Here is a 25,159-nt window from a genome sequence, read left to right on the forward strand (position 1 = left end):
AAAAAAAATGTTGCAAAGACATTATTTTATCTGTCTAAAGTCTGAATATGGTCTATGTTATGATTGTCTACTATTATCATTAACAAATCATTAAGAAACAAAGGAAAAGACCGCATTGTCTGCTATTTTATTACAAAACAATGAAAAGCTGGAAGTGGGTAAGATCTTTCTTGGGCTGACAGTGAAATGAGCAACAATCCAAATTTTCAGTTCGGTGGCATTGTTAAATAAAATGAAAATCTGAGAATAACATAGCGCTGGGAATGATGAAATTGTAATTTTAAATAAAAATCTCACTCATTGAGCAGGAGTCCTTAGGTCGGCAAGTGGGGCTCACTCGCCGACACGTAAAATGATGTGGGTTGACATCGGGCGGAACTCCCAACGTCACCCCGTGTCATTTCAATTTTCAGGTCAGCGGTGGGGGGGGGGGGGGGCAGCTGAATCAGCTGGGCGCCCGCCGACCTGTCAACGGCCTGTTGAGACCATTGACAAAGTAATTAACCTCATTAATGGACCTGCCCGTCCAACCTTAGGGCTGGTGGGCAGGCCGGGAGCCCTGTCGGGCTTCAGAAAAAGCATGAAACCTCATCCACGAGCGGAATGAGGTTTCATGAGGGTTTTAAAAATTTAATAAATGTTTGATTTAAACTGATGGACATGCCCCAACTCATGTGACAGTGTCACAGGAGGAGACATGTCAGGGAAATTTTGTTTTTGCACCTTTATCATTTTTAAATTTGGCGCTGATCTCCCTGAGGCAGCACTTAGCCTCAGTGAGATGAGTATGCTCTTTCGTGTGCATGAAAGAGTGCACTCTCAGCTGAGGCAAACCCAATCCCGAGTGCCGCCCCCCCCCACCCCTCCCCCACCACCCTGCACAGGGAGCGCATAGTGCTTTCTGGCAGACATCACGCTGGGCGGGCCTAAATTGGGGGTGCCGATCGGAGGCATGCCTGCCTGCACCCGCTCCTACACTTCCGCCCTGCCAACGGGGGGATAATTCTTCCCACAGTGTATGATCAGATCACACTTTGTCTGATTGGAAAATGTTTTGCTAAAACTGAAATTCTGCTTTCCAACACATTTCAGCTGATTTTTAGTTGAACACCAAAAAATTCTTTCATTGGAATTGCTACAGAACTCAAAACATTTTGGTATCAATAGCAATTCAATTCAGCAGATTCTCCCTAGACTGTTTAAGCAGCACTTTTGTGCCGGTTAAGGAATCAATCTCATTGCTCTCCACATTGTCAGCACATCATGAAATCCTTTTGAAAGACTGCACACAATGGAGGTGGCAGAATCATGGAATTTTAATAGTGCAGAAGGAGGCCATTCAGCCTATTGCATCTGCACCGGCTCTCCAAATGAGCATTATGACCCAGTGCCATTGCCCTGCCTTTTCCCCGTACCCTTGTACATTGTTTCTATTCAAATAATCATCTAATCATCTCTTGAATGCCTCAGTTGAACCTGCCTCCACCACACTTCCAGGCAGTGCATTCCAGACCCGAACCACTCGTTGTGTGACAAAGCTTTTTCTCACATCGCATATGCTTCTTTCTTTAAATCACTTTAAATCTTGTGCCCTCTTGTTCTTGATCCTTTTATGAGCGGGAACAGCTTCTCCCTATCTGCTCTGTCCAGCTCCCTCATGATTTTGAACATCCCTATCAAATCTCCTCTTAGCCTTCTCTCCAAGGAGAACAGTCCCAATCTCTTCAATCTATCTTCGTAACTAAAGTTTCTCATCCTTGGAACCATTCTTGTAAACCTCTTCTGCACTCTCTCCAATGTGTTCACACCCTTCCTATAATGTGACGCCCAGAACTGTACACAATATTCCAGCTGAGGTCTAACAAATGTCTTATATAAATTCAGCATAAGCTCCCTGCTCTTGTACTCTATGCCCCTATTAATAAAGCCCAGGATACTATATGCTTTATTAAATGCTCTCTCCACCTGTCCTGCCACCTTCTATGCACAATTGCACAGGTCTTTCTGCTCCTGCACCCCTTTCAAAATTTCACCTCTTATTTTATATTGTCTGTTCATGTTCTTCCTACCAAAATGCATCACCTCACACTTCTCTGCATTGAACTTCATCTGCCCCCTCCACTAACTGTCTATGTCCTTTTGAAGTTCTACACTGTCCTCCTCACAGTTTACAATACTCCCAAGCTTTGCATCATCTGCAAACTTTGAAATTGTCCCCTGCACACCAAGATCTAGATCAATAATATATCTCAGGAAAAGCAAGGGTCCCAATACCAACCCCTGGGGAACTGCACTACAAACCACTCTGCTTCCTATTTTTCAGCCAATTTTGTATCCAAGTTGCTACTGTCCCTTTTATTCCATGAGCAATAACTTTTTTCATAAGTCTGTTGTGTGGCACTGTATCAAATGCCTTTTGAAAGTCCATGTGCACCACATTGACCTTTTTGGTTATTTCTTCAAAATACTCCAGCAAATTAATTAAACATGATTTCCCCTTTAGAAATCCATGTTGGCTCTTCCTTATCAACTCATATCCTGAATAATTGCTTATTCTGTACAGTATGTGTATTAATAAAAAATGTGCTTACATGTGAACATACAAACATGAATTAGGACCAGTAGTAGGTCACTTGGCCCCTCAAGCCTTCTCTGCCATTCAGTAAGATCAAGGCTGATCTGACTGTGGCCTTAACTCCATATTCTGCCTACCCCAATAACCTTCGATTCCCTTGTTACTCAAGAATCTATCTTCCTCTGCCTTAAAAATATTCAATGACCCTGCCTCAGTTGCTCTCCAGGAAAGAGAATTCTGAATTCACAACCCCGTGAGAGAAAATATTTCTCCCCTCCTCTGTCTTAAATGGGAGACCCTTTATTTTTAAACTGTGTCTCCTAGTTCTAGTCTCTCCCACAACAGGAAACATCTTTTCAGCATCCACCTTGTCAAGTCCCCTCAAGATCTTACATGGACACCTCTCATTCTGCTAAACTCCAATAGATACAGGCCCAGCTTGCCCAACCTTTCCTCATAAGATTAACACCTCCATCCCAGGTATCAGCTAGGTGAACCTTCTCTGAACTGCTTCAATAGCATTTATATCCTCTCTTCAATAAGGTGACCAAAATTGTACATGCAATTGTGATTTTGCTTCCTACCACACAAAAGAAATCTTCTCCCAACATTCCGATAGTGGTTTCATAAATAATCTAAATAAATTAAAATAACTTGTTCTGGCCTATAAGGGTTTACTCAGTGATCCAGCACTCCCAGCTGGATGTTTCACTCAAGGAGTATGTGCGTCAGGTTATCAGTTCCATAGTATTGTAGCCCTATCTCCATGAGTGGTCCCATCAAGCAAGTCTTTCTGTTGAGAGTGCATTATTGATGAATTTGCCCTGTAGTGATATGGCCTAGAGATGCACCTAATTACATGATTTACCTTATTCATAACAGCTTCATTTAGACTGAATGTGGACTGACACAATTTTCTGCCTACTGAAATTAATGGGTGGTCAATCATGGACTTCTGCACACAAATTCCCAATATTCACTCGTGTTGCTTGAAGATCTATGCCAGGAGCATGATGTCATAAAATCTACCCCTATTTCAATTGAATAATCTTAGTTGTTTCATTTGAGGAAGTTACACTTGAGTTCGACGGTGCTTTGGACAGACTCCATTTAGAGGATTGTGTTCCATTTTGGACTCTGCACCCGAGGACAGTTTTTTCAGCCTTGGGAGGGGTTACAATGTAAATTCACCAGAATTGTACAAGAGCTTTAAGAGTTCAATTATGAGGAGCTTTCATAATCTTGTTTTGTGTCCCTAGAAGCCTGAGGGGTGATCTAGCCAAAGTGTTTGAAATGGTAAAGGGAATCAGTCGGGTAGATACAGAAAAATTACTTCCTCTGTTGGGGGAATCCAGAACAAGGTTCACAACCTTAAAATTGGAGCTAGACTAGAGAGAAGTCATGAAATATTTTTTCCACAGAAATTGTAGCAGTGTTTCGGATCTCACTCCCTCTCACCAAAAGGCTGTGGACACTATGTTAACAGATTTTTTCAAGACTAGAATCAATAGATTTTTGTTTGGTAAGGAATCAAGGAAAATGGAACAAAGGTGGATAAGTGGAGTTGGGGACCAGCTATGACCTAAGTAAATGGCGGAGCAGGTTCAAAGGGCTGAATGGCTTACACTTGTTCCTATTTGATCAGTAGAGCACTATATTTGGAAAATTTAAAAGAAATTCAGGATTTAGCGTAGCATTTTGCACAGCAACAAATTAGCTGCCTTACTTATTAAATAGAATTGTATAGAATATACAGCACAGAAAAAGGCCATTCAGCCTCACTAGTCCACACTGATGTTTATGTTCCACATGAACCTCCCCCCACTCCTCCTCATCTCTAACTCTATTGGCATGGCTTTCTATGCCTAACCACATATGCATTTATCTAGCTTCCTTTTAAATGAATCTGTGCTATTCACCTCAATTGTTCCATGTGATAGTAAGCTCCACGTTTTAACCATTCTTTTAGACATTTTTCCTGCATTTCCTATTGAAGTTATTAGTGACTATCTTATATTTATAACCAGTAGTTTTGGTTCCTCCCATCCCAAGTGGAAACATCGTACATATATCTAGCCTATTGAACCACTTTCATAATCTTAAAGACCAATACTAGGTTTTACATTCCCCTCAGCCTTCACTTTTCTAGATAAGAGTCCCAGCCTATTCAACCCTTCCTGATATTCTCAGTTTTAGTTTCATTCTTGTAAACCTTCTCTAATGCCTTTATTAAATCAAAGGTTCAAGAGGTGGCTCAACACCACCATCTTAAGGGCAACTCAAGATGGGCAATAAGTGCTGGCCTAGCCAGCAATGGCCACATCCCGCGATAGAATAAAAAAATTATAATACAGAAATCAGAACAGTGCACTCTACTCCAGGTTTGATGGCTTTTGTGTTCTTGAGATAAGCATCAAAAGCAAGGCAATTAGGGATGGGCAACAAATGCTGGCCTTGCCAGCGATGCCCACATCCTATGAAAGAGTTAAGAAAAAAAAATCAATAGCATGCTACATGGTTGATGAACCAATACTTTGCATCCATCTTCACCCAAGAGAATGAGGATGAAGGTATGGAACTCAGGGAGAGAGACTGCGAGGTGCTTGAGAAAATTGTTATAGGAAGTGACAAAGTATTGGAGGTGTTGGCAGGCATAAAAGTGGACAAATCTCCAGGTCCAGATGATTAGTGTCTCAGACTGCTGAGGGAGGCAAGGGAGGAGATCGCAGGGGCTCTGACCCAAAGTTTTAATTAATCTCTGTCCATGGGGGAGGTGCCAGAGGACTGGAGAACAGCTATTTAAGAAGGGTTGTAGAGATAAGCCAGGGAACAACAGACCAGTGAGTCTCAAGTCAGTGGTAGAGAAACTACTGGAGAAAATTCTGAAGGAGAGAATCTATCTCCACTTGGAGAGGCAAGGTTTGATCAGGGATACTCAGCATGGCTTTGTCAGAGGGAGGTCATGCCTAACAAATTTGATTGAACTTTTTGAGGCGGTGACTAGGTATGTAGAAGAGGGTAGTGTAGTTCATGTAGTTTATATGGATTTCAGCAAAGTCTTTGACAAGATCTCATATGGGAGACTTATAAAGAAGGCAAATGCACATGGGATGCAGGGTAATGTGATAAAGTGGATTCAAAATTGGCTTAGTTGTAGGAGATGGAGGGTGATGACAGAAGGCTGCTTTAGTGATTGGAAGCCAGTGTCCAGTGGTGTTCCACAGGGATCTGTGCTGGGTCCCCTATTATTCGTCATTTATATAAATGACATAGATGACTATGTGGGAGTTAGGATTAGTAAGTTTGCGGATGACACAAAGATTGGCCGGGTGATTAACAGTGAGGTTGAGTGTCTTGGGCTACAGGAAGATATAGATGGGATGGTCAAATGGACAGATAAATGGCAGATGGAATTTAACCCTAAAAATGTGTGAGGTGATACACTTTGGAAGGAGTAATTTGACAAGGAAGTATTCAATGAATGGCATGACACAAAGAAGTTCTGAGGAACAAAGGGACCTTGGCGTGTATGTCCATAGATCTCTGAAGGCAGAGGGGCATGTTACTGGGGTGGTGAAAAAGGCATATGGGACACTTGCCTTTATCAATCAAGGTATAGATTACAAAAGTAGGGAGGTCATGTTGGAGTTGTATAGAACCTTGCTGAGGCCACAGCTGGAGTACTGTGTGCAGTTCTGGTCACCACATTATAGGAAGGATGTGATTGCACTGGAAGGGGTGCAGAGGAGATTCACCAAGATGTTGCCTGGGATGAAACATTTAAGTAATGAAGAAAGGTTGGATAGACTAGGGTTGTTTTCATTAGAGCATAGAAGACTGAGGGGCGACCTGAGCGAGGCGTACAAGATTATGAGGGGCATGGACAGGGTGGATAGGGAGCAGCTGTTTTCCTTAGTTGAAGGGTCAGTCACGAGGGGACACAAGTTCACAGTGATTGGCAGGAGATTTAGGGGGGATGTGAGGAAAAACCTTTTTACCCAGGGTGTGGTGACGGTCTGGAATGCACTGCCTGGGAGGGTGGTGGAGGTGGATTGCCTCACATCCTTTAAAAAGTACTTGGATGAGCACTTGGCATGTCATAACATTCAAGGCTATGGGCCAAGTGCTGGTAAATGGGATTAGGTAGGTAGGTCAGGTGTTTCTCACGTGTTGGTGCAGACTCGATGGGCCAAAGGGCCTCTTCTGCACTGTGTGATTCTGTGATACATAGTGACAGTGAATATTGCACCTACTACAGATGATTCAACTCATTTTCTGAATACTGGAACAACATTTCCTGTTCTCCATCCTTAGGCAGTGTTCCTAAGAATTTGACCAAAGCCTCCACAACCTGGTCACTGGCTTTTCTTCTAAACTGTTTTTTATTTTACAGATACTTAGCCTACATTCAAATAAACATGTCGCAGTCCTTACTTTCATTTCAATTTTATTTTATTTTGCTTCCCCCCCCCCCCCACCTTCCCTACCCTGAACTTCAACTGAAAGGGGGCGGCAGGTAGACAGATGGTTTTTATATTGCAGCCAATGTCTGTGCCACTCTGTGGCCAGCTGGTGGTGTAATTTTGAACAGAAACTGGACTCATTGCCAAACCCTGCCGGCTAGGCATGCCAACTCTGCTCTGCACTTAGCCTGAGGATCTATTCAAGATTGGTAGTGCATCATCTGGAGGGATTTTGAAATGTAAGAGACCAAGATTTCTCTTCTTTACAAATTTAAATACCATCCATGCTATTTTAAGATACTGAAGATGCAAAAGCAAGTGTGCGTGATCATGTTTACAAAATATGTTCAGCTGGCTACATATTGAAATCCTTTACTGTCACACTGTGACGTTAGTTCTGTAGTTTTGAAAGATCATTCAGCCCAAGGCAGGTCAGTAAGAACACTGAATGTCTCCATCCAGTTAAACCTGCTTTACCCCTACCCACAAAATAAGCCAATCTAGTAAAAAGCAACACTGAAGTACAAGTCAGACTCGTGTGGGGCAATGTTCGGAGTCCAGACCATCAGCAGGAAGCCTCACTCACCTTGCACTACATGGTGGGAAATCACAGGCACACAGCCCACAACTACCCATGAAATATCTTGTATAATGTGCCCATGATTTCTTGACAGGGACAACAGGAAACTCAGGACAACCGAAACATCACTTCCTTGCTTTTGAAATCCAATTGCCTTATACCATGTGATAACATTTCATTTGCCTTTTTGATCATGATTTCTGCTTGTCCACTAGCTTTCAGTGGTGTGTGCACATGGTCACCTAAATCTATTTGCTCCTCCATTGCTCTTACTCTCTAACCATTAAGAAAATATTTAATATTTAATTTCTCAGATCGATAGTGGATAGCTTCATACTTCCCCATGTCGAAGTCCATCTGCCAACCGTGGGAATGTTGCTTTGTAATTTCCTGTTTCCATCTACACAACTTTCTTTGCCTTTGGATACTTTTGTTCAGCATCCTTTTTTTGATTTGTTTCTCTTCCATGTTATTACCTAATCTATGCTGTTCTATTTTCCTAACAATTTATGCTGTCCTATTTTCCTAATGATTTCCCCCTAAAAAGGTGGCTTGATTTTAACTCTGAGCAGGAGGGTGGCGAGGCAAGTTGGAAACTCACCTGTTGATATAATGACAACAACTTGTATTTATATAGCTCCTTTAATGTAGTAAAACATTCTAAGGCACTTCACAGGAGCATTACCAAATAGAATTTACTACTGAGCCATTAAGTAGATATTAGGTCAGATGAACAAAAGTTTGGTCAAAGAGTTAGGTTTAAGAAGCATCTTAAAGGAGGAAAGAGAGGTGGAAAGGTGGAGAAGTGCAGGGAGGGAATTCCAGATTTTGCAGCCTCGGCAGCTGAAAGAAAGACAACCGATGGTATAGTGATTAAAATCAGGGATATGAAAGAGGCCAGAAATGAATGAGCACAGAGATCTTGGTGGGTTGGAGGAGGTAGGGAGGGTAAAACCATGGAGGGATTTGAAAATTGAGGCTTTGTTCAATTGAGAGCCAACGTAAGTCAGCGAGCACAGAGATATGGGTGAACTGGGCCTGGTGCGAAGCTAACATATGCAGAAATTAGGCTGAGGCTATTTTAACATGTGAGTCTCACTAAAAGTTGTCTCACTTCATTTCAGCTCCATTAATATAATCAAGAATTTGTCTAAACTATCTGTCTGGCACAACATTGTAATCCATTGTCACGTAAACGATGTCAGTGTATCCAACTATGCAGTAAAGCAACGAATCTCCTCTGGAGAAAGAAAACAAATTTTACCGGTGGGAAATTGGTGACATATGCCTCGCACATTATAATTCCTTTTGGTTTCTTCACAATGCGCGTGTAAATTATCATGACATTCGAGAACTCGGCAGCAAAACCAAGTTGAATTTGGACACCACAGTCGAACTCAAGCCACATACTTTCAGGCAGCTCTGAAAACACAAATATTAGATAACAGTTAATCGCTCATTGATATATGTTTACTTTCAATTTAATAATACAAAAATTACATGAGATTACAGGTATGTGAACATCTGAAAACAAAATCAGCTCATGAAGACCCCCCTGCATCTAGACAGTAGTGCTACCGCAGACGCCATTTGTTGACTCTTTGGTTATTACCTGGGAGAGACACAAATGAAAAACAAAACAAAGCTAATTCAGGAAATATTATGGAAAATTCTTCTCCAACTCTTAAATAATCAAATTCTATCCTTTGTCAAGTTTTCCTTTTAAAGGCCTCTAACAATTTCTTACCCATCATAGTTTTCAATAGCTTATTCCAAACGGCTTTGACTTTTTGCAAAACAGAAGTACTTCCTGGTATCTGATTAAACTATCACCCAATGGATTTTATATGCCAGTTCTCCCATCCCACAGCAACAACAACTTATGTTTACATCATAGCTTTAATGATATACTACATAACAAAGTGCTTCACAGGGGATAATAAGGAGATATTAGGGCAGGTGACAAAGTTTGGTCAAAGATGTAGTTTAAAGGAAGAGAGAGTTAGAGCAGCAGTGAGGTTTAGATTGGAAATTTTAGAAGTAAGTTCTGTTATAAAGTTGATCTTCCAAACAACTTTTCTTAGTGGACACATTTAACTTTATTTACAAGGCAGCAGCAGCAACTACACGTGTGCATCAAACTCCATAACTAAAGAAAAACCCTCTCCTAGAGGTTCCCTGCACTGCTAACACATTGGTTTACACAGATCATGTGATCTTACAACAGAGGGTTATTCTTAAAGCTACAGTCCTACATTTATCCAAACTATAATTACTACATTCCTCCCCCTTTAACTTTTCTGTACATTTTGTATTTACAAAGATATTTATCTCATGACATTACAATATTTACACAGGTCATGAAATTACAAGTTCAGTCTTTCAGGGGGTTTCCTGATCCGTGAGGAATGTCGCACCTCCATGACTTCAGATTCTTTTGTAGGAAACACATTCTCTGGAACCACATTAACATCAGGTGCCTCATTAGGCACGTGCAGGTCAGTGTCTTCCACTCCGATAGAGACATCGGGCATGTCTATCCTTGGTTGAGCAACTTCAACAAGAACCACTGATTCGGTAATGGTTACATCATTTTGTTGGGATATCTCCCTTTTTCTTAAATGATCCACATGCTTATGGGTGATCCGGCCCTCCATTTCCACATGGTATGATAATGGTCCAGTCACAGAACTTACTTTACCAGGTAACCACTTCAGTCGTCCACTTAAATTCTTTACATATACTGCTTCTCCAACAGTAAATTGTCTCTCACAACTATGTAAATCATGAGTCACTTTTTTTTTTGGTTTCCTTGACTTTTCTTCATTTTTCCCTCCAAATTGGGAAGTATCAGGCTTAGTCCTGTCCGAAAATGGTGCCTCATCAGTAATTCTGCATCCTCTATGTGTCTTCTTTTTACCACAGAATTTAGTCCCGGCCTTCTTTTTCACTTCACTGTAAGCCAGGCTTCTCTCAGATGCAATCTCAACTCGTCTTAGTTCAGTAGTTGAGCTACCCATGACTTTGTTATCTACTCGCGGCTTGGAAAGTTCTACGACTTTTGCTTTTAAAACCTCTTTAGCCTCATTTAGCTGATTCTTCAGCTCTTCTGTCTCCTTGTTGTATCTGTTGGCTTCCTCCTGGAAACTTGAACATTGCTGCGTTTTCTCTGCCGACCGGTTATTCAGTTTGTTCAGTGATGTTAAATTCTTCCTGTTTCTTTTTGTAATCTTCCAGGATACAAACTTTGACCTAAGGGATCCTAGTAGTGTGTGAAGGTCTTTCAACAGGTTTTCCTTTTCTTTGAGAAACTCTCGCCCTTCAACTTGAAGTCTGTCAACCATCAGAGTTCCCCTGAGCTTCTTCTGCTGCTCTTCCATATCGTTGTTTAAGACAGTTTTCATTTCTTCAGGTTGCTGAATGGCTACACACTCCTTTTTCACCCAGTTGTGGTCCTTGGACTCTCCAGGATCTTTCTGATGTACCATTAGCACCTCCTTCAGCCAGTATCACCACCATCAACACCCCTTCAACCTTTTGTTTATGACATCTTTTGCAATCTCTCCTTTGCCTCCACCTATCACTGGTCCTCTATCCAGCTTCACCTGTCCCACCTCCCTTAAACGGTATATATTTCACCACATTTTTACTTCTCTTTAGTTCTGAAGAAGTCATATGGACTCGAAACGTTAATTCTGTCTTTCTCTCCACAGATGCTTTCAGACCTGCTGAGTTTTTCCAGAACTTGTTGTTTTTGTTTCAGATTTCCATTATCTGCAGTATTTTGCTTTTACTTTGCCTTGTTCCTTTTTCAAGACAGGAACTCTTCTTGATTCCTTTTGAAATCCCACTGGCCAATCAAGGTTAATTTCCCTCAACCAATTTTGATCTAGAAGGCATGATCCTCTGTCTTCTAATACCATCTCTGGTAGGTCTGCTGTTTGGTGTCTATGAGGAGCTCTGGTGATACCTTTGCCTGTGTATGTTTTCAACTTAGCAGAGGTTTGTTCCAAATTTAACTGTTGAGCGCTTTATTTAAATACCTGAGTGTTCTCCTGTTACAGTGGTAGAAGCACCTGTGACTACTTCCATTTTTAATGGTATCACTTGCGCTGTGACAATAATTGGCTCTGTTTTCCCAACTTTCACGTTAAATAATGAATAAATGTCAGAATTGGTTGTTTCTGGCTCTTCTACACTATAGACTTCATTGGACTTCGATTGTTGTTTGGAAGCCTGTTTAAGTTTCACTTTGCACTGTTTAATTATGTGTCTACTCCTGTGACAAAAATAACACTCTACTTTTTAAAATTGCCAATTGCTAGAAGTATGATTGTTTCTACGTCGATAAAAATTAGTTTTCAACTTTTTTGCTAAGCTGTTTCCTCTTAATTTTTGGTTAGCAGGGGCTGTTTCCTGCTTTGCGGCAGAGTCCCTGCTTTTTGCGCCACATTCAGCTGACTATTCCCACCTGAGGAGAGCGGTGCCATTTTACGCCCCTTCAGTTGCTTGAGTCCCTTACAATAATTCACTGGAAGTTTTCGAATCTGGGGCACTGGAGGCTGTTGAGCTTTGAATTAAACTGTACGTCTTGCTCCCACAAATACTCAGGAGAATCGCTCTCCTCTTTTCTTCCCCCATGATTTTGTTGGCTTGAAAGTAGAATGCAAGATGTCCTATATATTGAGACCAATCATCTGTAGGTAGCTCAAACAGATTGATTCTGCAATTGGCATTTTGGTTGAGTATATCCTCTTTTCTTCTTAATGAGTTTAAATACTCACAATCGCTGGGTGAAGTACAGTACCGTATCTGATTTATCCTTGTCGCCAGTTTCTTACAGAGCTGATCTTCCAGACAGCTTTTCTTAGTAGACACATTCAACTTTATTTACAAGACAGCAGCAGCAACTACACATGTGCATCAAATTCCATAACTAAAGAAGAACTCTCTCCTAGAGGTTCCCGCCCTGCTAACGCATTGGTTTACATATATCATGTGATATTACAAGATGTGATATTACAACACAGGATTATTCTTAAAGCTACAGTCCTACCCTTATACAAACTATAATTACTATAAGGGCCTAGGCAGCTGAAGGCACGGCCAACAATAAAAGTCAGGATTGCAGACTAGGCCAGAATTAGAGAAGTGCAGAGATTTGGAAAGCTGTAGGGCTGGAGGAGGTGACAGATATGGAGGAGGCGAGGCTATGGGAGATTCAAAAACAAGGATGAAAAATTTAAAATTGAGACATTGTTGGAATAAGATCCAATTTGGATCAGGAAGCACAGGGTTGATAGGTTCGAGTACAGCAGATTCTTCTCTAATGACTCATCAAACCAACCCAAGTGCAATCACATAACAAATTTAAAACCCCATCTCTCCAAACCAATATTTCTCCAGGGACTGTTTTTGTATGCTTCACCGCCCATGGATTTGAAGGTAGACGGTATATGGAAAATCCAGCAGGCGGTCTGTCTGCCACCTACCTGTCCACCCCTGCCCCACTGCAATTTTAGCAGCATTCTCCCTACAGCCATCACACCTAATGCACTTTCAACAAACTATTAACCATTACCCTTGAATCTCTTTTTCCTTTAACTTCACTGATATACTTGCATGAAAAAAAACAATCCTTGGATTTAGCTAACCTCAAGTGCATAACACTGCATGTGTCCACTTTAAATGTCATTGATAACATATGGGCCTATTTTCCCAATCAGTCTACAAGCTGAAGTTTATAACAGCATCAGAATTATCTTCATTCACCATTTTTCATGAAATTCAATTAGATTAGAGAGACAGGGCAAAAGTTAACAAACACCAAACTGAGAATTCTTAACTGCTGAACTTTCCACGTGATCCAAAGCATAACCCTTCCAGATGCTTTTTTCTAAACAGCATTAAACTCACATAATTAGAAGGATCTGATTTCTGACTCATCATGAATAAGACAACATGCTATATTGCAAGCTCCAGGAATCAATCCAAAACTTAATCAGCTATTAAATATATGAGCCAGTAACTCACATAAATTTCCCCTGACATTGTATGATAAATGGAATTGGACCTTGAAGTATTATCACTTTTTAACTCATTAATGTTAGCTAAAGTATCTGCAGTTTCTTCTTTTGTAGCAATTTTAGCAATATACTACTTAGACACTTAGATTGATGACAATTTTTTTGTACACTGTCACTTGTGTGTATACATGGAGAAACGGAAAACAAATTTGCGAGGGAATATTGGGGAGAGTGTGACTATGATTTGGAAGCAAAGTAATATATGTAGAAGTAACTTAAGCAAATCTCAAGGTTCAGATATGGGGTGGGGTAGAAATTAGAAAAACGGGCACAAACCTACTAACTGTGCAGGTATTGGTCAGGCTGAAGTTATTTTTCAAAAAAAATATTTCCCATGGAGCCAAAAGGGCCAGGAATGCTTACCAGACTCCAGATTTGTCACAATCAACCATCCCTCCCCCACCCACTATAACCCACCCCACCTCCCTAGAGAGACTCACCTTTAAGCTGCTGCTGGAGAGCCTAGTGGCTCACCTTCATGATCTGCAAAATGTAAGCTGCTCATCCGGAGACACTACAGATGCCAGCAGCTCACACCTGAAACTCCAGTGTTTACTACTATTCACAATTCCTCAGATAATGAAGCAGTCCATGTCCAACAAGACCTAAGCAACATTCAGGCTTGGGCTGATAAGTGACAAGTAACATTTGTGTCACACAAGTGCTAGGGATGACCATCTCCAAGGAGACAGAATCAAATCCTCTTGACATTCTATGGTATTTCCATCGCTGAATTCCCCATCCCCCTCCCCCATCAGCAAGATTACCATTGACCAGAAACTTTACATAAAATTAAGACTTGAGGCCCAATTTCAGGCTTGTCTTGGGCCACTTGGTTCAAACGAACGCTACTTTTACTATGCCAGATAAGCTCCAGAGGAAACTCTATATGTGACTTATTGAAAGTTAGACTGAGAAGCATGCCTGGAGGAATGTGAAACATTCCCACTCTCTATCTTAGCATCAACTCCAATACTAGGAATTAGTACTGAACATACAAATTAGGAGCAGGGATAGGCCATGCAGCCCCCAAACCTGCCCCACCATTCCAAACATCATGGCTGATCTGACTGTGGCCTCAATTCCACATTCTGCCTACCCCCGATAATCTTTGGCTCCCTTGTTAGTCAAGGATCTATCGACCTTTGCCTTAAAAATATTCAATGACCGTGCCTCCATCAGTCTCTGGGGAAGAGAGTTCTAAAGACTCATGGCCCTCTGAAAGAAAACATTTCTTCTCACCTCCATCCTAAATGGGAGACCCCTTCTTCTTAAACTAGTTCTAGTCTCTCCCACAAGGGGAAACATCCTTTCAGCATCCACCTTCAGGTTCTTATGTGTTTCAGTAAGATAACCTCTCATTCTTCTAAACTTGTTTAGCTTGTTTTACTCGTTTATCTTCAAAACTCATGTAATTTATTAGTAATTGTAAGGTTTCCTTAGCTGTAGAAAGATTTACAAGCAGTAGTAAAGGCTACTGGAAGTAGCAATGCTTATTAATTATAAATTGACAAAAATAAATTAATTAGCGCATAATAAAGATGGCAGGGCAGGTCATTTGTTGCGGCTGCAGCATGTGGGTGCTTCTGGATGCTGGTGCGATCCAGGGCGATCATGTTGGCAGGAAGCATGTGCAGCTTGAGGAGCTTTGGCTCAGAGTCATTGAGCTGGAGGCCAGGCTGTAGACACTGTGGTGCATCAGGGAGGGGCAAAGCTCGGCTCCAGTGCACCCGCTTTTACATTGATAAGACGGAAAATCTACAAAACTGGTTTACAAAACTGACAACAGCCTATTGCAGAGCTCTATCTGCCCAGTCCTTCATTTGAGCTCTTGAGTTCATGATATCTGGGGTAAGTTGTACACCTAAGTTCTATGTTCCTATTCCCAGTACAACTTTTATGCAGCAGGAGTGTATATCTGGAATTCAACTGCAGAGCTCAGTGTCCCTCACATGGTTCTTCATCCAAAAAAAGGAAAATTGCTTGCAACCAAATCCTTGATGCAAATTCTTACTACAAAAAGCTCTGTGCTGGGAGAGCTGACTCTTCAAATCTAATTCACCCTCACCCTGCCCAATCAGTCACGCAGATTGTCAGCATTCCTCTGTTGCCTCAGATTTCATGTTTGTTGCATACTTGAAATAACGGGACAATAACTAGAGCTGTCACAAACCAGGCCTCAATGCTGAACCATTGCCAGACAGTAGGAATATTTTACCGTGAGCCTTTGCCCACTGCAGGTTTCGTGCCAGGGATTCAGTGGAGCAGCCTGATGAATGGATTGGGTCAGTCAAGGCTCTCTTCTCACACAGGCTGCTACGAATCTCCAGAGCTTGTTTTCCTTTGGTGAGGTCACATTTTCCCATATCTGCAATTTAAAACGTCAGTATGATTTTGAGAGAAAATAAAAATGTGAAAACATTTACAATAAAATCATTAAATCTTGGAAATAAGCAGAACTTCCAGCATCTGAAAAGATCAAGTTAGGACTTTGAGCAGAAACCTTTCATCTGAGCTAGAAAGAGCATGAAGATGATTTCAATGAGTTAAAAATAATCAACAATCTTCAATAAACCAAAAACTATTACATAACAGCTTTAAACCTATTACTTTCAAAGGTCCTGTTTGTACCATCACTTTTTAAAAAGCTGGTGCTATTACCATTTTGATATATAGCTGGCATTTTAAACTTGACACCTGATGCTTCATGTCCAATAGCTTCTTTCTGTTGAAATGAAGACATGCCAGACCATCAGGACCTCATAAATGTGAAACTTTTTACCTCTTGCAATTGTCTCTTCCTCTTGCTATCTAAAACTTGGTGCCATCTGATCACAACTTCCTCACTCGTTTTCAGTTGCCACCAGAATCTGAGGTGGGGAGGAAACCTACTCGTCAAGACAGAACTTGCACCCACCCCTTCACACCAGCTCCTTCTTCCATCCACATTCCTTGGTCAAGTGCTCAGTGCATATGCTTCTGCCAGTGTAAAGGCACAGATGATTCTGCCTTTGTAGATCTCAAAAGGGCGGTAGCACCCAAAAAACTAAAGGAAAAGCTCTCACGAAGATTCTGGGTGAGAGATCTTCAGCTGTTATGTCCCTGGAGACAGCTGGAAGGAGATGTGGAGGCAGTGGATTTCACCACTTGTATTTTCCAACATTTCCCACTGCGATGCTGCTGACTTCAGCCAGATTTACAGAGGAGAATACTCTCCCTAGCTTTTATTTTACCCTCTGTATAAAACATTAAGAGGCTGATTAGCTCAGTTGGCTAGCTGACTAGAGCGTGGTTCACAATAACACTTATAGCGAGGGATCAATTCCTGTTTTGGCTGAGGTAAACTTGGGACCTGCCTTCTCACCTGTCCCTGAGAGTAGAAGGCAATGGCACACCACCACTGACAAAAAAAACTGTCAGGGAGAAACAGTTCAGGATGAAGGGTCAGCAGGCAAGGAGCCAAGGACCTGCCTTCAGGCAGAACACTCATGGAATGTAATGGAATAAAGTGTAACTTAAATGCACATCCATTGATCCATTTTGAACAATTTGGCACCATTTGCATCAGAGCATAGTCTTACCTGTGGTATGACTATAAACATGATCTTTTCAGTGCAGTCGTGAGACATGATTCTTTACTTTAGTGGTCATAATAACATTGCAACACCCGGAGCATACAGTTAAAAGCAACCTGTTCTGCTGAGATGAAAGTTTCTTCTCTGCAAATAATAAAGGTCTTGGAAAGTGTCAGTCATTGTTCTAATAAATGCCCACAAGTGAGTGCAATAGATTCAATCTTTAGGTCCCAGTGGGGGCAGGCACGAAGGCGGAAATTTCACACTACCAGCTGGCATGCCAGTTCCCCAACTTCATTGCCCCCCATTCCCGGGGTCATTTTCCCAGAGGTTGGATGGGGGTGTGGGGGTCATCAGGGCTACCCTCCCCCTCACCCCGTGCAAGCTGTGAGTGGTCAATTCACATAGTTAACGGCCATTTATGGCCTATAGTCAGAGACCAACTGGGATTTCTCAATGGGCTAGCCGTAGACCGCAGGAAGGATGGTAGCTGCCTGGAGGTGACCTCCTATTGGCAGACTGGGATCCACCACTCCATGCAGGCTTAGTGGCCCTCCCATCCCACCTGAGTTCAGCTGCAGCCAAAGGCTGCCGTGTGGAGGGGTTTGTCACCCACAATGGTAGCCCAGCTGCTAAGGCCATTTTTTAGATTTAAAAACATTGGAGAGAGGGTGCCTCCATCTCTCAGTTAACCATAAGGGCATCCTGCTGCTGCTTCCAAACTGGAAGGCCTCCAATTAGCCCTCCAGCTTCAAGAATCCACCTGCCATTCTTAATTGGATGAGTCCACCCTCAAGTCATTAATCAGCCAATTTGGGGAAATTCACAGATGAGTGGCTGCTCCCCAGGCAGTCAGATCTGACCTCCCCGTCCCCCCATTTGAGCCTGATGGTGGGGCTCTGAAGCCTGCAAAGAAAATCCTGGACAATTTGTCACGAAGTTGAAAGCTTACTGAGAAAAGCCATGAGGATTGCTATTGTGGTAAATGGAAACGTCCCCACTGATGTCGCCAAGGAACTCAGCATGATCTCACAATCAAGTTAATGGATGATTAAACAATCTGTTTTTAGTGTTGGGTGAGGGAGGAATATTGGCCAAGATACCTCACTGGCCTTTTAATACTGTCATGCCTCCACCTGGGGAGGCAGATGGAATCTATTTAAGTGTCTCATTTGAAAGATCGCTTCTGGAACAATGAATCAGACACCTTAAGTGTCAGCTTGGTTTATGTGCTGAAGTCTGGTCTGGATCTTGAACCCACAACCCTTGATTCAGAAGGCAAGAGGGGTGTTAACTCTATGGATTTTTCACCAGCTTGGTTTATAGACCCAATCGTGACAATTAGGTTCCATATATCTCAAATCCATGTGTATAAAACACGCAGTTGACAAAAAAGAAGCCACGTCATCTAGTTATCAAAATAAAGCAATTACCTTCAGCAACCCTGTCAAGTAATACTGTGATTTTTTCGTCCTCTAGCAGGCGTTCCTTCAGGAATTTCATAAATATGCCATTTGCTAATCCAAAATGCTGAATTTCAAATGCTTCTGCCCCTTGGCATCTTGAAATGTAGAAAATAAATATTTTACATTTATAATCTTTTAAATCTTTTAAAATTCTTTCTTTCCCTTTCATCACCTATGGTGGACAGTTTATAGGTCCTTATAGGTGTTTTTGTGATGGTTTCCACATTGTGGAACCAACTAGGGATAAAGCTATCTAGGATTGTGTAATGGGGCAGGGTTAAATAGTAATCCCACAGTAAAAGATCCACTGGGAACTAGTGATCATAATACAATTGAATTCCATGTTAAGTTTGAAAATGACGCACTTCAATCACAAAAAGGAACCTAAAACTTAAACAAAGCAAATTACATGTGTATGAGACAAGAACTGGTTAAGGTTGATTGGGTAAACAGTCTAAAAGGTATGGCTATAAACAGTGGGATACATTTAAAGAAACAATTCAAAATGTTCAACAAAAATACATTCCATTGAAAAAACAAGAACTCAGCAAGAACGATACGTCAGCAGGAAACTAAGGATTGTATTAGATTTTTTTAAAAAGAGGCTTATAAGTTTGCAAAGAATAGTAGCAGGTCTAAGGATTGGGAATGTTTTAGAAACCAGCAAGGAGCCACCACAAACTGATTACTAGCTGGGAATATGAAAACAGATTGTAAGAGTTTTTACAAATATATAAAAAGGAAAAGCGTAGCTAAAGTAAATGCTGGTTCCTTAGAAGCTGAGCCAGGAGAGATTATTATGGGGAATGAGGAAATGGCTGAGACATTGAATAATTATTGTCTGTCTTCACATTAGAAGTCACAGGTTGCATACCAGAAATAGAGGGTTATCTAAGGAATAAGGAAATTAAGAAAATCAATATCAGCGGAGAAAAAAGGATAACATTAAGGGACTAAGAACTGACAAATCCTCAGAACCTGATGGCCCACATTCTAGGGTTATAATAGAGAGAGTGTCAAGATACTGGATGCTCTGGTTATGTTTTACCAAAACTCCCTTGATTCATGAATGGTCCCAGCGGATTGAAATCTGCAAATGTGACACTGCTCTTCAAGAAAGGAGGGCGCAAGTTTGGAACTACAGGCCAGTTAGTCTGATGTCCATGATTGGTGAAGTTTTTTTTATTCTTTCATGGGATGTGGGCATTGCTGGTAAGGGTTGTCCATCCCTGATCGCCCTTGAGAAGAGGATAGTTAGCCACCTTCTTGAACAGCTGCAATTGATCTTGTGCAGGTACAGCCACAGTGATGTTGGGAAGGGAATTCTAGGATTTTGATCCTATTGAAGTAAAGGAAGGTGATATAGCTCCAAGTCAGGATAGTGTGTGGCATGGAGGAAAACTTGTAGCGTCTGCTGCTCTTGTCTTCCAGGTGGTAGAGGTCATAGGTTTGGAAAGTAGAAGGAGCCATGGTGAATTGCTGTAGTGCATCTTGTATATAAAACACACTGCTGCTACTATGAATCAGTGGTGGAAGAAATAAATGTTTAAGTTGGTGGATGGAGTGCCAATCAAGTGGACCACTTTGTCCTGGATTGTATTTAGCTTCTTGAGTGTTGTTAGAGCTGCACTGATCCAGGCAAGTGGAGAGTATTCCATCACACTTCTGACTTACACATTGTAGATGGTGGACAGGCTTTGGGGAGTCTGGAGTGTGTTATTTGCCTCAGAACCTCTAGCTTCTGACCTGCTCTTGTAACCACAGCATAGGCCAGTTCAATCTTTGGTCATGAGTAACCTCAAAGATGTTAATAGTGGGGGATTCAGTAATGCTAATTCCATTGAATGTTAAGGGGAGATGGTTAGATTCTCTCTTGTTGGAGATGGTCACTGCCTGGCACTTGTTACTTGCCACTTGGTAGCCCATGCCTGAATGTCGTCCAGGTCTTGTTGCATATTGGCACAGATTGTTTCAGTAACTAAGGAGTTGTGAATGGTACTGAACATTGTGCAATCATCAGTGAACATCCCCAATTCTGATCTTATGATGGAAGAAAGGTCATTGATGAAGCAGCTGAAGATGGTTGGGCCGAGGACCCTACCCTGAGGAACTCCTGCAGCAGTGCCTCTGGACTGAGATGGTTGACCTCCAGCAACCACAACCATCTTCCTTTGTGTTAGGCATGACTCTAACCAGTGCAAAGCTTCCCCCCGATTCTCAATGACTTCCCTTTTGCAGGGGCTAGTTGATGTGACGCTCGGTCAAATGCTGCCTTGATGCCAGGGGCAGTCGCTTTCACCTCACCTTGAGTTCAGCTCTTTTGTACATGTATGTACCAAGGTTGTAATGAGGTCAAGAGCCAAGATGGCCTGGCAGGCAAAATTGAGCATCAGTAAGCTGGTTATTGCTGTGTAAGTGCTGCTTGATCGAACTGTTGACGATACCTTCAATCACTTTATTGATGATCGAGAGGAGGCTGAAGAGGCAGTAATTGGCTGGGTTGGATTTGTCTTGCTTTTCGTGGATAGGACATACCAGGGCAATTTTTCACATTGCCCAGTATTGTAGCTGAAGCACAGGTCATCAGTAGTACTGCTTGAATGTTGTTAAGGCCCATAGACTTTGCAGAATTCAGTGCCTTCAGCTGTTTCTTGATATCACAGTGCTTCTGGCTGACGATATTTGCAAATGCCTCAGCCTTGTCTTTTGGACTGATCTGCTGGGCTCCACTGTCATTGAGGATGGGGTATTTGTGGAGCCTCCTCCTCCTGTTATTTGTTTAATTGCCCAGCACCATTCTCACCTGGATGTGGCAGGACTGCAGAGACTAGATCTGATCTGTTCATGTAAGATCTCTTAGTTCTGTCTACTGCATTCTGCTTCCACTGTTTGGTATGCAAGTAGTCCTGTGTTGTAGCTACAAGCAGGTTGACACCTCATTTTTAGTTACGCCTAGTGCTGCTCCTGGTCTGGCCTCCTGCACTCTTCATGGAACTAAGTTTGATCCCGTCGCTTGATGCAATGAATAGAGTGAAGGATATGTCGGGCCATGAGATCACAGATTGTGGTTGAATACAATTCTGCTGCTACTGATGGACTTCAGTGCCTCATGGATGCTCAGTTTTGAGCTGCTTGATCTGTTCACAATCTATCTTATTTGGCATGGTGGTAGCACCACACAACACGATGGAGTGTGAAAGTTGGACTTCGACTTCATGAGGACTATGCGGTGTTCACTCCTACCAATACTGTCAAGAACAGATGCATCTGTGACACGGCTGGAATCTATTATTAAGGAAGTCTTAACAATACACTTGGAAAATCATAGTATAATCTGACAATATCAACATAGCTTTATGAAAGGGAAATCATGTTTGCCAAATTTATTTCAGTTTTTTGAGGATGTAACTAGTAGGGTAGATAAAGCATAAATGTAGTATACTTTGATTTCCAAAAGTCATCTGATAAGGTGCCACACAAAAGATTAACAGGCAAGATGAATTGGAGTTGGGGATACTATATTAGCTTGGATAGAGGGTTGGTTTATGGACAGGAAATAAAGAGTAGGCATATATGGAGCATTCTTAAGTTGACAGGCAGTGAATAGTGGAGTGTCATAAGGATCAGTGCTGGGGCCTCAGCTATTTACAATCTGCATTAATAACTTAGACAAAGTGACATAGAGTAATGTATCTAAGTTTGCTCATAAGAAAAAGCTAGGTGGAAATGAAAGTTGCGAGGAGGACACAGAGAGGCTGCAAAGAAATATAGACAGGTGTGTGGGCAACAAGTTGGCAGATAAAATATAAATTGGAGACATTGGGGTTATTCACTTCAGTCATAAGAATAGAAAAAGAGAATATTTTTTAAAAAGCCTGAAACCTGTAAGTGTTGTTGTTCAGAAAGACTTGGGTATGCTTATACAAAGAACTTAAAGTTAGCATTCAGGTACAGCAAACAATTAAGAAGGTAAATGGCATGTTGGCCTTTATTGCAAGGGGACCGGAATAGAAGAATAAGGAAAAATAAAAGCAAAATACGGATGCTGGAAATCTGAAACAAAACAAAAATAGCTGGAAAAACTCCGCAGGTCTGACAGCATCTGCGGAGAGGAAGACAGTTAACGTTTTGAGTCCGTATGACTCTTCATCAGAACTAAGGAAAAATAGAAATGAGATGAAATATAAACTGTTTAAGGGGTGGGGGGGGGGGGGGGAGTTGGGACAGGTAGAGCTGGATAGGGGGCTAGTGATAGATGGGGGCAAAGAAGAGATTGCCAAAGATGTCATAGACAAAAGGACAAAGGGGTGTTGATGATGGTGATATTATCTAAGGAATATGCTAATGGTGACATTAAGGGTAGAAAGCAGGATGAGCAAGTGGCAGATCGCCCTAGTGGAGGGGGGGGTGGAGGGAAGGGATTGAAATAGGCTGAAAGGTGGAGATAAAACAAGGGATGGAAAGAATAAGGAAGATCTGCTACAATTGTACAGAGCTTTGGTGAGACCAAATCTGGAATACTGGACGGGATTTAATGCTCACTCCTCAGGTGAGTTTGGTGGGGGGGTGGCTTGGGCAGACAATTAATCAGGTGGGAGCCCAGTGGCCGGTTGGGGTCCCCACCTCATGGATGGCCTTTCCGCCCCAACAATTGAGGGGTTTAATTAGGTAATTAATGCCAACTTAAGGACCTCATTCTGTCGCTGATATTGAACCAGTGGCAGGCAGGGGAGTTGCCACATGAGACTGGTGTTGGGGGCAGGCTAGTGGCAGGGATATTTCCTTGTTCAAAGGCACTCAATGCCTGATCAAGGAACCTGGCATCAGGAAAAGCCATCCCTGCTTATGCTGCTGACCCTCCTGCTGTCCTGCACCACCCCTCCTCACAGCCCCCATCCACTGTCACTCACCTGTGGCTTGTGTCCCTCATTGACCCTAGGTCTCTCCCTGGGTGCATTATCGACAGCTGCTACCGCTGTCCAGGTGGCATTACCTGCAATGTACAGCTGCCATCAGCTCTCAGGGGGTGGAATTTATGCCCCAAGTTCCTTAATCCTGGGGAAAGCACACTGTTGGCCAATTAAGTGTCTTAGGGCACTTAATTCCAGCAGGCTTTCTCCAAAGGCGGAGCCTGCTGGCTCTCCCCATCACCTGCATTAAATATCATCCACTGTACAATTATAAGGAAGGATATATTTGCCTTCGAGACAGTAAAGCAAAGATTCAATAGATTGGTTCCTGGGGTGTGGGGATTATCCTGTGATGATTAGGTTGTGTAAATTGGGCCTCTACTCTCTGGAGTTTAAAATGATGAAAGATGATCTCATTGAAACATAGAAGATTCTTGAAGGGGCTTGACAGGGCTCAATTGAGAGGTTGTTTCCTCTGGTTTGGAAATCTAGAACATGGGACACAGACACAGGACAAGGGGCTAATCATTTATGACTGAGGTTAAGAAAGATTTCTTCACTCAGAGGATAGAGAATTGTCAGAATTGTTTACTCCAGAGTGTTGTGGATGCTCCATTGTTGAGTATATTTAAGACTTAGATAGACAAATGTTTTATCTCTCTGGGAATCAAAGAACATGGGAGTAAGTTGAAAACAAAATTACCTGGAAAAACTCAGCAGGTCTGGCAGCATCTGCAGAGAGGAGCACAGTTAACGTTTCGAGTCCAAATGACCCTTCAACAGAACTAAGTAAAAATAGAAGAGAGGTGAAATATAAGCTGGTTTAAGGGGAGGGTGGGACAAGTAGAGCTGGATAGAGGGCCAGTGATAGGTGGAGATAACCAAAAGATGTCACAGACAAAAGGACAATATCACCACTTCAACACATCTTTGTCCTTTTGTCTGTGACATCTTTTGGTTATCTCCACCTATCACTGGCCCTCCATGCAGCTCTACTTGTCCCACCCCCCTTAAACTAGCTTATATTTCACCCTTCTTCTATTTTTACTTAGTTCTGTTGAAGGGTCATTCGGACTCGAAACGTTAACTGTGCTCCTCTCCGCAGATGCTGCCAGACCTGCTGAGTTTTTCCAGGTATTTTTGTTTTTGTTTTGGATTTCCAGCATCCACAGTTTTTTGCTTTTATGGGAGTAAGTTGAGTTGAGAAGTAAGTTGAGTTGAGGCAGAATTTGAGCCATGATCATACTGAATAGCACGGCAGGCTTGAGTGTCCCTATGGTCAAATCCTGCTCCTATATCTTATGTTCTTAATCTTTACGTGGAATCTTTGGATTTTACCAACATAGAAACGTAGAAAATTTATAGCATAGAAGAAAACCATTTAACCCATCATGTCTGTGCTAACCGATAAAGAAGTCTGGTGCGCCTCCAGCTCATAATGTGTGTGCACTTCCCACTTGGAAAGTGCACACACATTATCTGCATTTGGACGCTTATTAGGACA

General features: G+C 42.0%; 1 protein-coding gene across 1 annotated transcript in view; it reads right to left on the bottom strand.

Annotated features, from left to right (window-relative positions):
- The window catches only part of malt1 (MALT paracaspase 1), a 128,936-nt gene that overhangs the window by 12,293 nt on the left and 91,484 nt on the right, over positions 1-25,159 (bottom strand). The window contains exons 13-15 of the mRNA XM_041185806.1: positions 18,713-18,840; positions 15,923-16,072; positions 8,883-9,040 (exon numbers count right to left, since the gene is read on the bottom strand). Coding sequence (XP_041041740.1) covers positions 8,883-9,040; positions 15,923-16,072; positions 18,713-18,840 — 436 coding nt within the window. The remainder of the gene's footprint in view (positions 1-8,882; positions 9,041-15,922; positions 16,073-18,712; positions 18,841-25,159) is intronic.

Source organism: Carcharodon carcharias, chromosome 1, assembly GCF_017639515.1.
Source record: "Carcharodon carcharias isolate sCarCar2 chromosome 1, sCarCar2.pri, whole genome shotgun sequence".
Lineage (NCBI taxonomy): Eukaryota > Metazoa > Chordata > Chondrichthyes > Lamniformes > Lamnidae > Carcharodon > Carcharodon carcharias.